The sequence below is a fragment of the Amia ocellicauda genome, chromosome 8 (genome assembly GCF_036373705.1).
Source record: "Amia ocellicauda isolate fAmiCal2 chromosome 8, fAmiCal2.hap1, whole genome shotgun sequence".
NCBI lineage: Eukaryota > Metazoa > Chordata > Actinopteri > Amiiformes > Amiidae > Amia > Amia ocellicauda.
In genome coordinates, this window is record NC_089857.1 from 27,447,118 (window position 1) to 27,462,032 (window position 14,915).

General features: G+C 36.5%; 1 protein-coding gene across 1 annotated transcript; it reads right to left on the reverse strand.

Annotated features, from left to right (window-relative positions):
• Window positions 1-3,432: 3,432 nt before the first annotated feature.
• On the reverse strand, window positions 3,433-9,213 carry kcnv2a (potassium channel, subfamily V, member 2a). The gene is made up of 2 exons (XM_066710883.1): window positions 7,778-9,213; window positions 3,433-5,609 (listed from the first exon to the last, which is right to left on the reverse strand). The coding sequence occupies exons 1-2, from the start codon at window positions 9,092-9,094 to the stop codon at window positions 5,352-5,354; spliced, it is 1,575 nt and encodes a 524-aa protein (XP_066566980.1). The 5' UTR covers window positions 9,095-9,213; the 3' UTR covers window positions 3,433-5,351.
• Between the last annotated feature and the right edge of the window lie 5,702 nt (window positions 9,214-14,915).

The window sequence follows — 14,915 nt, forward strand, 5'->3', positions numbered from 1 at the left end:
GGTATGCAGCAAAGCATTTGTGAAGCCACAACACGTACAACCTTGAGGCGGATAGGCTACAACAGCAGAAGACCCCACCGTGTACCACTCATCTCCACTACAAATAGGAAAAAGAGGCTACAATTTGCACAAGCTCACCAAAATTGGACAGTTGAAGACTGGAAAAATGTTGCCTGGTCTGATGAGTCTCGATTTCTGTTGAGACATTCAGATGGTAGAGTCAGAATTTGGCGTAAACAGAATGAGAACATGGATCCATCATGCCTTGTTACCACTGTGCAGGCTGGTGGTGGTGGTGTAATGGTGTGGGCGATGTTTTCTTGGCACACTATAGGCCCCTTAGTGCCAATTGGGCATCGTTTAAATGCCACGGCCTACCTGAGCATTGTTTCTGACCATGTCCATCCCTTTATGACCACCATGTACCCATCCTCTGATGGCTACTTCCAGCAGGATAATGCACCATGTCACAAAGGTCAAATCATTTCAAATTGGTTTCTTGAACATGACAATGAGTTCACTGTACTAAACTGGCCCCCACAGTCACCAGATCTCAACCCAATAGAGCATCTTTGGGATGTGGTGGAACGGGAGCTTCGTGCCCTGGATGTGCATCCCACAAATCTCCATCAACTGCAAGATGCTATCCTATCAATATGGGCCAACATTTCTAAAGAATGCTTTCAGCACCTTGTTGAATCAATGCCACGTAGAATTAAGGCAGTTCTGAAGGCGAAAGGGGGTCAAACACAGTATTAGTATGGTGTTCCTAATAATCCTTTAGGTGAGTGTGTATATATATATATATATATATATATATATATATATATATATATATATATATATATATATATATATATACTCCTTCAACGTTACTGTTAACAATACATTTCTTTTTACCAAGCGTCTGCAGATTAAAATAGTCTTAACCGTTCTGTATTTCCTTTGATCCTGCACTTTTGTTAATAGTTTCCCCTACTTCGTCTTCAAATTGAGTAACTTTATTAACTCTAAAACAATATGTACTGTGCTAATGGGAATTAAAAAGATCTTTGCCTTAAAAAACGATTCCAGAATTCACTAATTACCTCAACCCAGTTTTAGGATTCTCCCATTTTCAGTAATTTCTGTATTGTAACATTACACTCCAAAACTGTCCAGGGCTTGCTGGTGGCTTTGACTGCATACATATTGTACCACGCATTTTTGTCTTTGTGTCATCCCTTCAGCTGCAGCACAGCCAAGATCACTAATTGAGCATTTTGAATTGGGCGATATACGGGGAAATGTATTTGCCAGGAAAATAGACGAGCTGAGGTATGAGGTGTCACTGTCTGCTGTCTAGTTGCTACAGTCAATTTGGGAGTCAGTGCACACAAATGTGAGCTCAAATACTTACTAGCGAATTATTTAATTTATGATTCAATAGCCATCTGTCATGGTATTTGTGTGATTTAATCTGCCAAGAAGCAGGGCTTATTTGTCTGTAGTTCTCTAGAGATAGAAAAGTCTTTTAAATCTTTCTTGAGGATTATCAGTGGCAATTTGACCTTAAGTTTCAGATTAGTTTTTATTCAATACTCCCTTCTCAGTTTTAACAGTCTCTGTGGCTCTCCCATAACCACCACAAAAACACTTTCCTTTCTTTCTTGAACTATAAATGAGATTTAAAAAATGTAATCCTAGGTCCCTGAATTTTTCCCATTGTTTGATTTCCTGTCTTTAGTTCCAAATACATAAGAAATCTTGAAATAAGAAACCTGTCTTTACAATGGGACATCAACATTGTATGTTATATAAGTTTTTAATGCTGACCATGTTGATAAAATTACTGAATTAATATATAAGAACTGCCTGCTGTAGTTGTAGTTCTGTGTTTATTCTGCATGGGAACGTAACATGAAACGTCAGCATTTTTCTGAGAACGATAAAATGAAATAATTCCTTTTAACCTCAAAGCTAATCCTTTGTATCAAAGATCAAACCTCCATATGTTCTCAATAAGTGTGTATAATAAACAGATCCAGCTGTAAAACGTTTGTTAAGAAGAGGAAACAGTAATCATGAAGCTCAAAACAGCATTGGATTGAAGAGTTATGAATGTGTAACAGGAGTCATTGTATACACAAGCCTCTTATGGGGACAATTACTCCTTTAGATTTTGGAAAACAACATTCAAAACCCCCACATCAGAGAATCAGTAATAGTCTTGGCATAGTAGGGATTTTGGGGCTGTCAATCTGGGGGTGCCTTGAAATGCTAGTTTGAATCTGAGTGGGGTCTGATGATCTACAACAATTTAACAGTTTTACTCCCCAAAAGCAGACAAGCCTTTGTCAAAATATTGTGCCTAATGTATCTACAGTAAAATATGGAAACAAAAGGGTTTGGGCCTGATTAACCAGGGGGTGGGATGCAATAAGACAATCATAATGCTTAGAAAATCGCCACTTGAAATGAACACCATGAAGAGATGCTACAAAAGCTTTTAAAAGGTGTTTCTCAATGTGTTCCACATTGCATACTGTGAGTAAATTCATAAATCGGCTTACAGAACATCTATCTTGCCAAGATGCTCAAAGATTAATTTAACTTAAATATGTGTATGTATATTCAATTCAACCAGCTGCTGTGCCTTAGACTAGGATTACCCAGAACAGTTCCTAGCTGCAGGAGAGCTATTATCTGTTCAATTAAATACATTACAGCCAAAAAAAAATTGAAAAGAAAAAACAGTTATGTTCTGTTCTGATGACTTGTGTAAATTTAAGTAACATCTAACAGGTTTAGCACCCCCTTAAAAAAACATAACTATATTTAACACCCTAGAAGATGTATGTGACACTAATTCACTACTTAGGTTTTTCAGATTAGGAAAAGCTTGTGTTTATGTTTTCTGAATATAGTCCTATGTATGCATGCAAGGGGATAGTGTCGAACTATGAGTGAAAAGAGCACTAATATTCCACTCTGCAATACTTTACTACTCCAGGCACATACATTTGCCAATGTAAGTGGTACTGTACTGCCTTTTAAAATGTATACTCAGTTCATAGCTGGCATTTTGTGTGTTGAAACTAAATGAATATGAGTATGAAAAGACTATTCATGAAGACTTAGTTAGTTTCAGTCCCCATGTATCAGGGTTAGGCTTCCCTGTCTAGATGGTATTGATTTTTAAAACTAATTCTTAAGACAAAATGTGTGTTACATAATAGTAATGGCTTTTAAAAATATAATTCAACACTGGTTTGTAACCCCTCTGACTGTCTAGTAATCATCCACTCTCCTCCATTTCTCTGATATCTTATCCCTACCTTAAAATACACACTGCTGAAATGTCCTCAATCCTTTGTAAAGCTGTGGTGAAAAGGTAATTTACAATGCTATTGGGGATGCCAAACGTTCGGAAAGAAGGAAGGATGCTGTAAATATGACTCAAAATAAGCAAGCATATCAATTTATTTAAAATGTGAATGTTTTGCAATATATACATACTTCATATATGCATAAACATAGACTTTTACAGTCCAACACTGTATTGGAAGGAATGGATATATTTTTTGTGATACGACTACATGCATTTCAAAAACATGATCCATCATCACATATGATTAGTTTTACTTTCATCCCTGTGCTTTATATACACATCACACACCGCAACAACAAATGTGTGCATTTATTAGAGATCCAAATTGTTTGTGTGATATATTATTTTACGCACACACAAAAAGAACAACCATTTATAATTTCTTGGAACACTGTTTGGGGTCACTTTTGTTAAAAAATTAAATTTAACCCAAACAACTGGTACAGCATGACAGACCAAACAATTGTGGTAATTATGCAAATGCTTGATTTCAGTTGATTTCTGAAAGATGACAAACCTCTGTAAAGTAAATGCCTTGTGCATTTGACTGTTTCCCGTCAAGCATGTCTTCTACCTTAAATAGCTGCATATATGGTATGTTAAAGTTATTAATAAAAGCAGACAGTATGTTGCCAGTTATGACAATTTACCAGGTTGCAATGGGGTGTTCTAATACATAATATAATTTTTCTGGAAGTCAAACAGCAGTTACCTTCTTACTTCCTAATACAGCTTTCATCCCTTGCATCTGTCATTTACATTTAAGCCTTCACACGGTACTGGTCAACATGTCAGTACTTACAGACAACTGGATACTGGTACCAGAAATGATTACAAAATACATAAACTGTCAGATATGCACTGTTAAACCAAAGAATTTACACAGGACATTTTACACATCACCTGAATGTTTTACACCTGTACACTTCACAGTTGCTCACACATCTGTAAAAACATATCTGAGTTGGACCAACAGTACAGATTTATAGTGCAGTATGTCCTCTGTTGCTGGTAAAATATTCCACCCACATCATTATTCTGGATTTATTAAAACACAGCATTATATTTCACAACCTTCTGTGGATGTAATGTGATACATTTTTGTTTAGTTTGTCTATAAGTTTGGTTGGATGGTTTGGTTTGGTTTGGTTTTCGTCATGTTATTGAAGAGGTCAGCTTGCATTCCTACACACAACAAAGACAACCTCAAAGCTGATGTGTGTCTGATGGCACTGGGAGATGTTGCAGAGACAGTATGTAGAACTGCCCTATGTAGAAGTTTCTTCTGGATGCTGCCATTTTGAAAGTCAGTGCACCAGGCATCCTCACGTCAGCATTTAATAATCAGACTAAAGAATTAAAAGGAAGTTTACAGGCACTCGGCTTATACAATTGTAGCAGGACATGATGTGGCATAGCACCAAAAATCCCCCCCCAGGAATGCTTTAGAGTATCTGTTAGTTTTGTTTTTCTTCCTCCATTTCAGTACCTTTTGTTTTGTATTTTATCTTTGTCTCTTCATATCAGCCTCACGTCTAACCTCTTCTCTTTAACCCTCTGCCCCAGCCAGAGATACATTCTTACAATGTTCTCTAAGATGCTTTCCATTTAAAGCAATTTGTTTTGTTTGTTTGCAGCATTTTCTTACCCTTTTACAGGAAAATCTACTATGCAGATGCATGTTAGCATTCCATGTTATGTACCTTTCTGATACTCATTAGCATTAGAAAGATCTTGCAAAAGCATATTTCACTGCATTAAAAAAAAGCATTTTCATAAGTTACATTCAAGCAGTTACATTAATACATCCTCAGTAATTGCTAAGCTCTTAATAGAGAATGAGCTGATTGTCAGTTTCCTCCTTTAAGTATTTTAAAATTCTCTTCAATGCTTATGCAGTTCTGTAGTTCCTGTTTGACCGCCTCTCTCAGTCATGTCTGTGCGATTTCTTGTGCCAAAGAAAACCTTAAAAGGCCAAACATTATTGGTCTTGTTCCCCACAGCATTCGGTGATCTTTCTGGTGGCTCTTTCTTTAAATTTGATCTTTCCTCTGTTCTTTAGACTGGAGGTGTATTCATGAGCCTTCAGCTTTGTGTAGTAGTCTGAGAATTTGTTGTACAGAATGGAGATTGGCATTCCGTTGAGGATGATCCCGAAGGAGATGCAGGCAAATGCAAAGAGCCGGCCAAGGTGCGTCTCTGGAAACATGTCTCCATAGCCGACTGTAGAAATGCTCACCTTGAAGGAAGGAAACAAAATACATGTTTATCCATTCATTCCCATTTTGGATACCACTAAAAAGATATGCCTTGCAGAAATATCCACTGCCAAAAAATTTTAGGAAAATAATTTGTCCAAAAAGTATTAGATTCGTAGATTTTTTTTTTTCTGGTAATGGTCCCATTTAAAATGAATGAATAAGCAGAGTGCTATAATGTGTTGATATATTCACTTTGTTACACCTGGTATCACCGCACGGATGAGAAATTCTCTTCATTATTATGACTGTAAATCAGCAATAAGGAAAAGACATTGATTGGGGGTGGGGAGCGAACAAAGTTCTTGACTTTTAGTATACACATTTAAGAAGTGGTATCAGTTTTTCATAGTGCTGTAGTATTTTGACTCTTCTGCAGAATGATTTGCCAAACTGTGCCCATGGTCAAATAGGTTTCACTGTCTGAACTGGACAGAAGTAATTACATGGGGCCTGGTATATTGAACAACTCAAAATTGGTTGCTAAAAAGTATATTACCTTTAACTGTTCATTTTTTTCACAGAAAGTGTGAAGTAAAACACACCCTGAGCGAATTTTAACAGGATATATTGAGTCTCAGGGTTATTCTGACATAAATATAAACTATTTGATATTTGTTATCATGCACTGCCAGGAAAGGAGTACTAGATACTATTTTTTTTTTCATATATATATTAAAATAGGTCTATAAAATATTATTAATATTGAGTATAATATTGTAGTTTATACATTTTAAACATTTTAATGTTTTTTTATGAAGAAGAAGTTTTGATTTTGCTTTTTAATAGAAGGCAAATGATAAATACCATTAGGTCACAAAAACTGTCTTTGAGTCTCTGTGTAATAATGGCTATGATGTTTTTAAAGATAAGAATACAGAAGTAAACTGCACCAGACTGAATGTATGTGACTACACTTAAAAACCAAGGCAACTTATTTCATATTGATTTATATTTCTGGACTTTTCCTACATTAATTTCTATTTGGTATATTTGGCCAAACAATGAACCCTCATGATTAGACAAGGCATATTTTCCTCCACCCATAGCATAAAACATAGTAATCAAGTAGATACATGTGTATGAACTGTTAAGTTAAAAGTTGTAATGCCTCATTCATAAAAGAATAATCACTACTCCCACTGATTTAAAAGGATTTTTGTGTGTGTCTGTTTTATATATAGTGCCAAGTGTAGTGTAAAACACATTTGTAAAAGAATGCTGGACTTAAGAGAGCTTTGATTTTGTTTCTTTATATAGATCAGAACTAACAGCTGGCTTTGCTACACATGAAGAGACAACTGGATCAAAGTGGCATTGATAAACCCTTCTCCACATGCTTGCTTCAAAGGTTTGTTTTTAACGTTATATTTATTATAAAAGATGACTGAAAATGTCCCAAATGGCACCACCCTTATGAAACAATGATTTTAATATATGTTAGATCATGTATGACCTTTTTTATTTTTATGCATGTACCAAAATTGCTCTGTTTTTGTATATTTAAAATATATGTAAAATATATTTTAGTCTGCAATCCATTTATTTATTTTATACATTCAAAATGTTGTAAAGCTAATTTCTATAGAAAGCTAATATAATTTCTGAATTTATAAATGTATGGGTTACAGCCTAAAATATATTTTCACTTTTCACTTGTTACAATCCATATGGTCATCTGGTGTGCTATCATGCATAAGCAAGGGGTTCAACCACAAGATAACACATCATTGATAATGGGGTGGCTTCTTTCATAGCAGTTTCGGTATATAAATGTACTTGTGGTGGTGGAATATTTATTAATATAATATGAGAAGAAATATGATACATTTTTTCAAGTTTTACTTTTGTCATTATGGTTTATTAACTAGAGTATGCTTTATGATATTAAAAGTACAGACAGTGCACTTTCTCTCAATGGGTAGAAGCAGCATTGTTTAATGTAATCTTTAACATCAACACCTACAGAGTGTAGTAATTGTAGTTCCCATACTGTCCATGCCAGCCAGACTTAAAGAATATATATATATATAATTTTTTGTTTGTTTGTTTTTACAATTTAGTAATCATTTGGCTTGGGCAGACTTTGTCATTATAGGTGAATGAAGAGTAAATGACAATAGCACTCCAACAAAAGCATGGTACTTACAGCGGCCCACCACCACGAGTGTGGGATGCTGGTGAAGTTGGTCTCATGAACATCATGCTCCACAGAATAGACCATGGCAGAGAAGGTAAAGATCCCCATGGCAATGAAGAGGAAGAGACATCCCACTTGTTGGTAGCACTGTCTTAAAGTGAAACCAAAAGCTCTCAGACCTGTGGAATGCCTTGCCAACTTCAAAATCCTGAAGATCCTCATAAGCCTCATGATTCTCAAGCTTTGGCCAACTTTTCCCACCCTCCCCACCGTCTCGATGTCATGCTTCCCATAGTCCTCACTTATGAAGCATTCCAGCAAAATCTGCAGGTAAAAAGGGAGGATGGCAATTAAGTCCACAGCGTTCAAAACACTCTTTGTGAACCGTAACAAGTCTGGGGTGGACACCAGCCTCAGCAGGTACTCTATAGTGAAGAAGGCTATGCAGAAAGTCTCCATATACTCCATATAGCTTTTGCCACTCAACTGCCCCGTGTGGGTCTTGTATTGCATTTCCTCTACTGTGTTTAATGTCATGGCAACGAGAGAAACCAAGACGAAAAAGCTGGAGGCCACAGCCATCAACTTTGCAGTGATCGAAGAAAAGGGTTTCTCCATTAGGTTCCATATGCGTCTCCTGAGATGACCTAACGCCATGTCTCGGAAGAGCTCCATGTTTTCCTCCATCTCGACTTCTGCCTGAAGTTCCCTCTGTACTTTGAGTTGCTCGTTCAGCTCGTCCTGCCGCTCCTCAAACGAGATGCGGCAACATCTGTGTGTGTTCTTAATCCTCACCCCCCAGTAGTTGATCTCTTCCAGGAAGTTTCGGGGGCACAGTTCATCTTTTATCCAGAGCACTCCAGTCCTGTAAAAATTAAACACATGGTGGAAAATGTCAGGATCGCGGTCGAAGAAATACTCATTGTTCTGAACGACGTAGTCATCGCAAAGGTCTAGTTTCCTGTTGTGATCTGTGTAGGTAGCCAGCCTACCTATCCTGGTCTTTGGATACTTAGCAGCCACTCGGTAAGCTATCTTGTACGTCTTGCCACCGACGTTGATGTTAAGCATGTAGTTCTTCACAGGTGAGCTGAGCTTTGAGAAGGGTGGTATGGGCTTCTCATCATCTCCAGAGTCTTCATAGTCTGTGTAGATATCATACATATCCCGACTTAATTCTTGCATGGAGTTCCATTGCTTCATGCTGCTCTCTTTGGCAAAGGGTACGCTTTGGTCACCTCTGCAAGCAACTTCGACAGGTGCAGTAATGACACCCAGTTTGTAATTTGGGAAGAGACTTTGCCTCCTGTGCTTCAGCTTCAGCATTTTACTTTCTTCTGTTTTTCACTGAAGATCCCACAGGTTACAGAGCAGACGGTGCATCTAAATCTGGAAGCATTACTTCTCTCTAATACTCCCTGGTCAGTGGAGATCGTGTGTATGGGAAGTAATGCTGACCCCATTAATGTTGCTGACTGAGAGGATCTGTGCGCTTACTGGACGTTTTAAATATTATTATCCTCTTCAGCCTTTCCTCCTGACGTCTTTCATTTGTTTGGCATTCAGAAAGCTCCTGTTTGCAGTGGACACATATAATACCCTACCCAGACCCCAGTATGTATGAATTTATATTATTATTATTATTATTATTATTATTATTATTATGCAAACTTTGAATTACATAACAGTAGTGCGTCTTACAAAGCAGGGACTTATTTGTGTATTTCTTTATTACGTTTAAATTGATCTTAGTGACTAAATTGTCATTTTTTTGTACAATGAAAATGCTGAAATACACTTTTGCATTGAAGACACTGAATTAATTGAGATGCTGCAATTACCCACTGTCAAAACTGGATTTATAGAAGCGTAGAGTAGTGTACTGCCAAAAGTATTTTTGGTGTAAGATGATGGAAGGAGAAGCTACTTAATTCAAGCCGGTCTGCAGAAATAGTAGTCCAAGCTTAAGTAACCAGTGTTAGTGTCATTAGAGGACAGAAACAAATTGCCCAACTAAATCGGCTAATCAGTCATCTGCTCATGTTTAAATTCCCAGACGCTTAAATGGATTGTAGAGGTTTAGAGGTTGTATTATGAAAATGGCTTTTATGCACAGGTTGTTATATGTGAGGCAAAATATGGTAGCTGCCTGTTTTATGTTGCTTGTAGTAATGCACCGTAAGTGACACAAGCTTCATTATCTCATTCAAGTAATGTACTACCCTGAAAGTGGAGGGAACTTCATATTGATAAATTGAAGGCAATTTACGTACAGCCAAATGCAAAATTGTACTGTGAATGTAATAGGGGATTTCACATTATTCAAAGATTTGACCAATATATAATTTTACAAAATATCATCCTTGACCTTTCTTGTGTAAATTACTACACTGTGACAGACTGCTGACCAAAATACTCCAACAACCCCTTCAAAATAGTCCATACCCCAAACAGCTTCTGACTGTATGTAGTGAATGTAAGAAGAGGGTTAAAAAAATACATATTTTCAACATTAAACATTTCAAACATTTTAGATACTTCCCAAGCATTACATTGTTAAATAAATATTTTAATTTAAATACATTAAACATAAAAACGTAGAATTTGTGTTATATTTATTAAAAAATAATAAATACAGACCTCTATTTTACTGTGTGAAATGTATTTCTTATCTGACACAGCTTTTAAAGATTCAGACATTTGTGCTAGGATACCAGATACCAGATCAACAGTTTGGAAGATTATTCATTTGCACTCAGAAAGGTGTATCTGAAATTGCAATTGGGATATACAGATAACAAACCTGCCAGTAAACAAAGAGCTTTATTAAGTGGAGTGAAAATAAGGTTATTGGTCATCTCAATGATAATGTATTGGTATTGCCTGCACAAGAGATGCCTAGTAAAATGAGAAAAGAAGGTAAATAGTTCTATGTGGTATGAAAGTGTTATAGAATGCTGCTTTCTTGTACTTATTTTATTATTATATTTTGTTTAATTTTATACATATACGTATTCTATTCTATTATTTTTTAATATTATAAAATGCGTGCATTTAAATCCATGCCTTCTGTTACTCTCAACATATCTGAGATCCTGCTCGTTTCTCCCCCAGAAAAGTCCAATTTGTTTGATTTACCTAAAATATAACCAACATATAAGCTTACTAATGAAATGGTTATCAATTTACAACTGTTTAAATTCTTCCATTCCTATAAAACAATATTTATAAATATTGCAGACAGGTAAGCTAGTGTTGTACCCTTCATGTTTATATATATATTTCAATTTACCCAGAACCACACTTCAGCTTCATCTTATTTGATTGTTGACCAACACGATTTTGAGATCATTAAAAGTCAAACTATTCCAGACATGCAAGAAGCAAATACAGTCATAATCAGTATGAAACCTATACAACATTGGACAAAAGAAACTTTGCATTTCAATGTGGAATGCTTAAATACATACATACATACATTAAATACCCCCTGATACAACAAATGCAACTGGGCCAATTCCAACAACCGTCATTGGGCCAGAAATTCTATATTTCAGAATGTCCTTTTCTTTAAAGCTAATGTTACTGGTTACGTTCTGTATGGAATACAAGAGGCACAGGCTGGCAGCAATGTTAATAATGAACTAGACATTTTCATATAATAAACCGATATCGGTGCTTTCTGACAAACATTCTCATTACATCTTCAACATGCATATTCCAAACAAGGAATCATCATACATACAGGACCTGAGTTAGGGTTAGGGTTGAGGTTATGTTTAGGGGTTGGGGTTGAGGTTGTTTTGGTGTAATTTCTTCTGTTCCTTGTCAGGATATTTCCTGTAGGGTGAAACAGACAGCCAAGTCCCCTCTTTAGTTTCAATCCTTAATGTATCTGTCCCACTGTCCCTCGGTTGCCTAAAATACTTTTTGGGTTTGGTTCCAGTTGAACTTTGTATGATTTAAGTAAGCCAATTATTGTTGACTTAAATAATAAAGAGCAAATATAATTTCCAGAACTCTACTTAATATCTATTTAAAATTACCTATTAAATGTACATGACTATGGGTCTCCACTACAGGGTTACATTTGTGTTTAATTTGTAGTTTAAATGGGCAGCAATCACTTTGACGCTGGCTTGCTTTGGAGCAGGGTGCAAGATCAGTCATGAGATGTCAACTAATCCTTTGTGCCTAATTAGGCAGTGACAAATCACATTAGTCTTTGGTGAAATAAAATAAAAATATCAATCTATGTAATTTAATTTAAAATAATGTAAAAGCTGCCATCTTGCAGGTTACCGGTTTAGATATAGAAATGCCCTAGGATGAATTCGGACACACTGACCACCTGGTTTTCAGTCTGAAACATCAAGCTCTTAATAAAGCTACACCACTAGAACCAGTTCATAAATACATCACATACAGATGCTGTTAACTATAAAACGTACTTTCTAATGGGAAATTATAGTCTTTCTAAAACTTGGGAAAAGCTGAGATATAAAAAATAAAATTGAAAGCTTCTCTTTACATTGGAAAGTTTACAAACAAAGATGCAGAAAGACCCATACTAGTTATAGCATATATATATATATATATATATATATATATATATATATATATATATAGTATCTAGTATAGCTTATGTCTCGGTTCCACTGCCTTAAGCGCCGTGTCTGCCGTGTCGCGCCGGAGTCCCAGAGCTTTTACTGCAGAACCAGCCGCTGAGATCCGTCCTCTTACAGAGCAGCAGCGGCTGTGGGTCTGGTTTGTGTTCGTGTTAAAAACAGACAGAGATCAACACTGCGGGCGACAGCCTGACGAGAGAGGACTTTGTGTCGGTTTTATTCTTTCTGCTTTACATGGCTGTAAACAGTGTAATAAATACACGTGTCTGTTCAGAGATGTTAGGAAGAGCTGAACGTGTAGAGACACATTATATTCAGACAAGCACGTCCCCATGTGCAACAATAATACTAAATAGCGAATATGTATTATTATTATCGTCATTATTTGTGCTAGTATATATGTATTTTAAACGTCACAGCGTGACCCCCTTAATGTATTACTCTTTCTGCTGATTTGTAACTGCAAACGATACTATTTGCCGTATTATTTATAATGTACTTATCAGACGTCCTTAACCAGGGCAAGTCACAGTTGAAACAAAATACACACGTTTCACATTAATCATCCGGATACAATACAGCCGGTTATAACTGAACTGAAGTGCGCGTCTCAGTCATGGCGTTTATGGACGCATTTATTAAACCAGTCCTTAATGTTTTAGAGGGAAACCCAGATCTGCTGTATTTATTGATTCATTCATGTATCTTGTAAATGGACACGTTAATGAATCGTGTTCCTTCACACTGACTGTGTCTGATTGTCCTGCACACATTCAACACACAGCCTGAACACGGCCGGCTGTCATTCAGTATTAATACCACCGGCTGCTGATGCGATTATTATCCTTCAGTTTATTGTAACTAGTCTGTGAATCACAGTGTTTAATGCGCTGATATTAACTGTAAGCAGTAAAACATTTCATTGTCTCTGTACGTGGATTTGACTCCATGCTGCTAATAAACTTGTACTTTCTTCGTGATCGCTCGGCTCTTGAGATTATATCCTCCGACACAGTGTGTCTGCTGTCCTGCTGTGTCAGTCAGACTCACTCCTCTGATAGAGACTCGTGTCCTCAGTGGACGGACGTCACACTTAACCGGCTGTGAACGGGCGCGTCCGGACGCTCCGCCAGTGGAAACGCGGCATTAGTGATCTAAGAGTCTCATGCATTTATTTCTGAAGGATTTTACAACTCTGTGTGAGGAAGTGTGTTCTGATTGCATTGAGACTGTTTCCAATTTGTGTGCCTATGTCCTTGTATCAAGGGTGATACCGGAATTGAAATGGACAATACCTTTCATGAATTTAAAAACATGAATTAAGTCTCCATGTAATCTTCTCTGTTCCAGGACCCCCCAAAATACATTCCCCTAATCGGTCTGAATGCAAAATTCCCTTCATGCCTAGAATTAGTCTTAAATCTGCTTTGAACTGCCTCTAGAGCAGTGATATATTTCTAGTAGTGTGATGTCCAGAATTCCAATTGAGGTCTAAGTAGTGCATTGTTGAGTTGTATCATTAATTCCTATGTGTTTAATTATACACCTCTAGGACTATTTAATTGCTTCCCCCTCACTGTCTACATTAAAAAAAGTGATGTGTCCAGATTAACTCTTTATCAGATGTCACTCGTTCTAGTTCTACACCTCCCATTTTATGTGTATAGTTGACATTTATATTGCCTATATGTAATCTCACACTTACCCACATTTAATTGTATGTGCCTGCTGTCAACCCCGTCACTGAATATTGTCTATACCCTCCTGTACAGCCTGTGTTGCCAAGACTGTATAAGCAAAAAGCACTGATTGTGGAGTCATCTGGGAATTTGGCAGTTTACAAATTCTGATCATTCATACAAATTGGGAAACAGAGGCTCCAATACCACAACAACCCCTTCAAATTAGTTTTAACCCACAGAGCTATAACTTTGTCTCTCATTCTGTCGTTACATATTTCTCCTGGCCATTCTATACACTACTTAGTCCCTTTGGTTTTCTATATAACATTATTTTGGTATACTCAATTACACCATTTAAGTCAGTGTTTTTTGGACCTTGATTGTGTTATTACATAAATGATGCATATATAATTACATACAATATATTAAAGCAATGAAAGATATTTTGTAATAACCGATTAGACTTTTTACACATCCTGGAATCATTCACCAAATAAAAGGAAAACCTATTAAACACACTTTTTATGTAGTTATTAGTATTAATACCCTAAACACAGTTGTCTTTCATTACTGGAGGTTATATAATAAAAATGCATGATTTACCTTGTATTTGAATGTCTTGATTGATAATATGAATGGCATTTACTTTTTTTGTGCATGTGACATGGTGTATGTATTTGTTGGCCATTTATACTACAGAAGAGGGCTGAGCAATTACAATTTTTAAATTCTGGGATCCTTTATTTCTGCAGGGATCTTACAATGTGCAGCTGTGTAAAAAAACATTTTAAAAACACAATCTATGGTTCACGTTGATCACAGAGCTCTTTGCCCTTT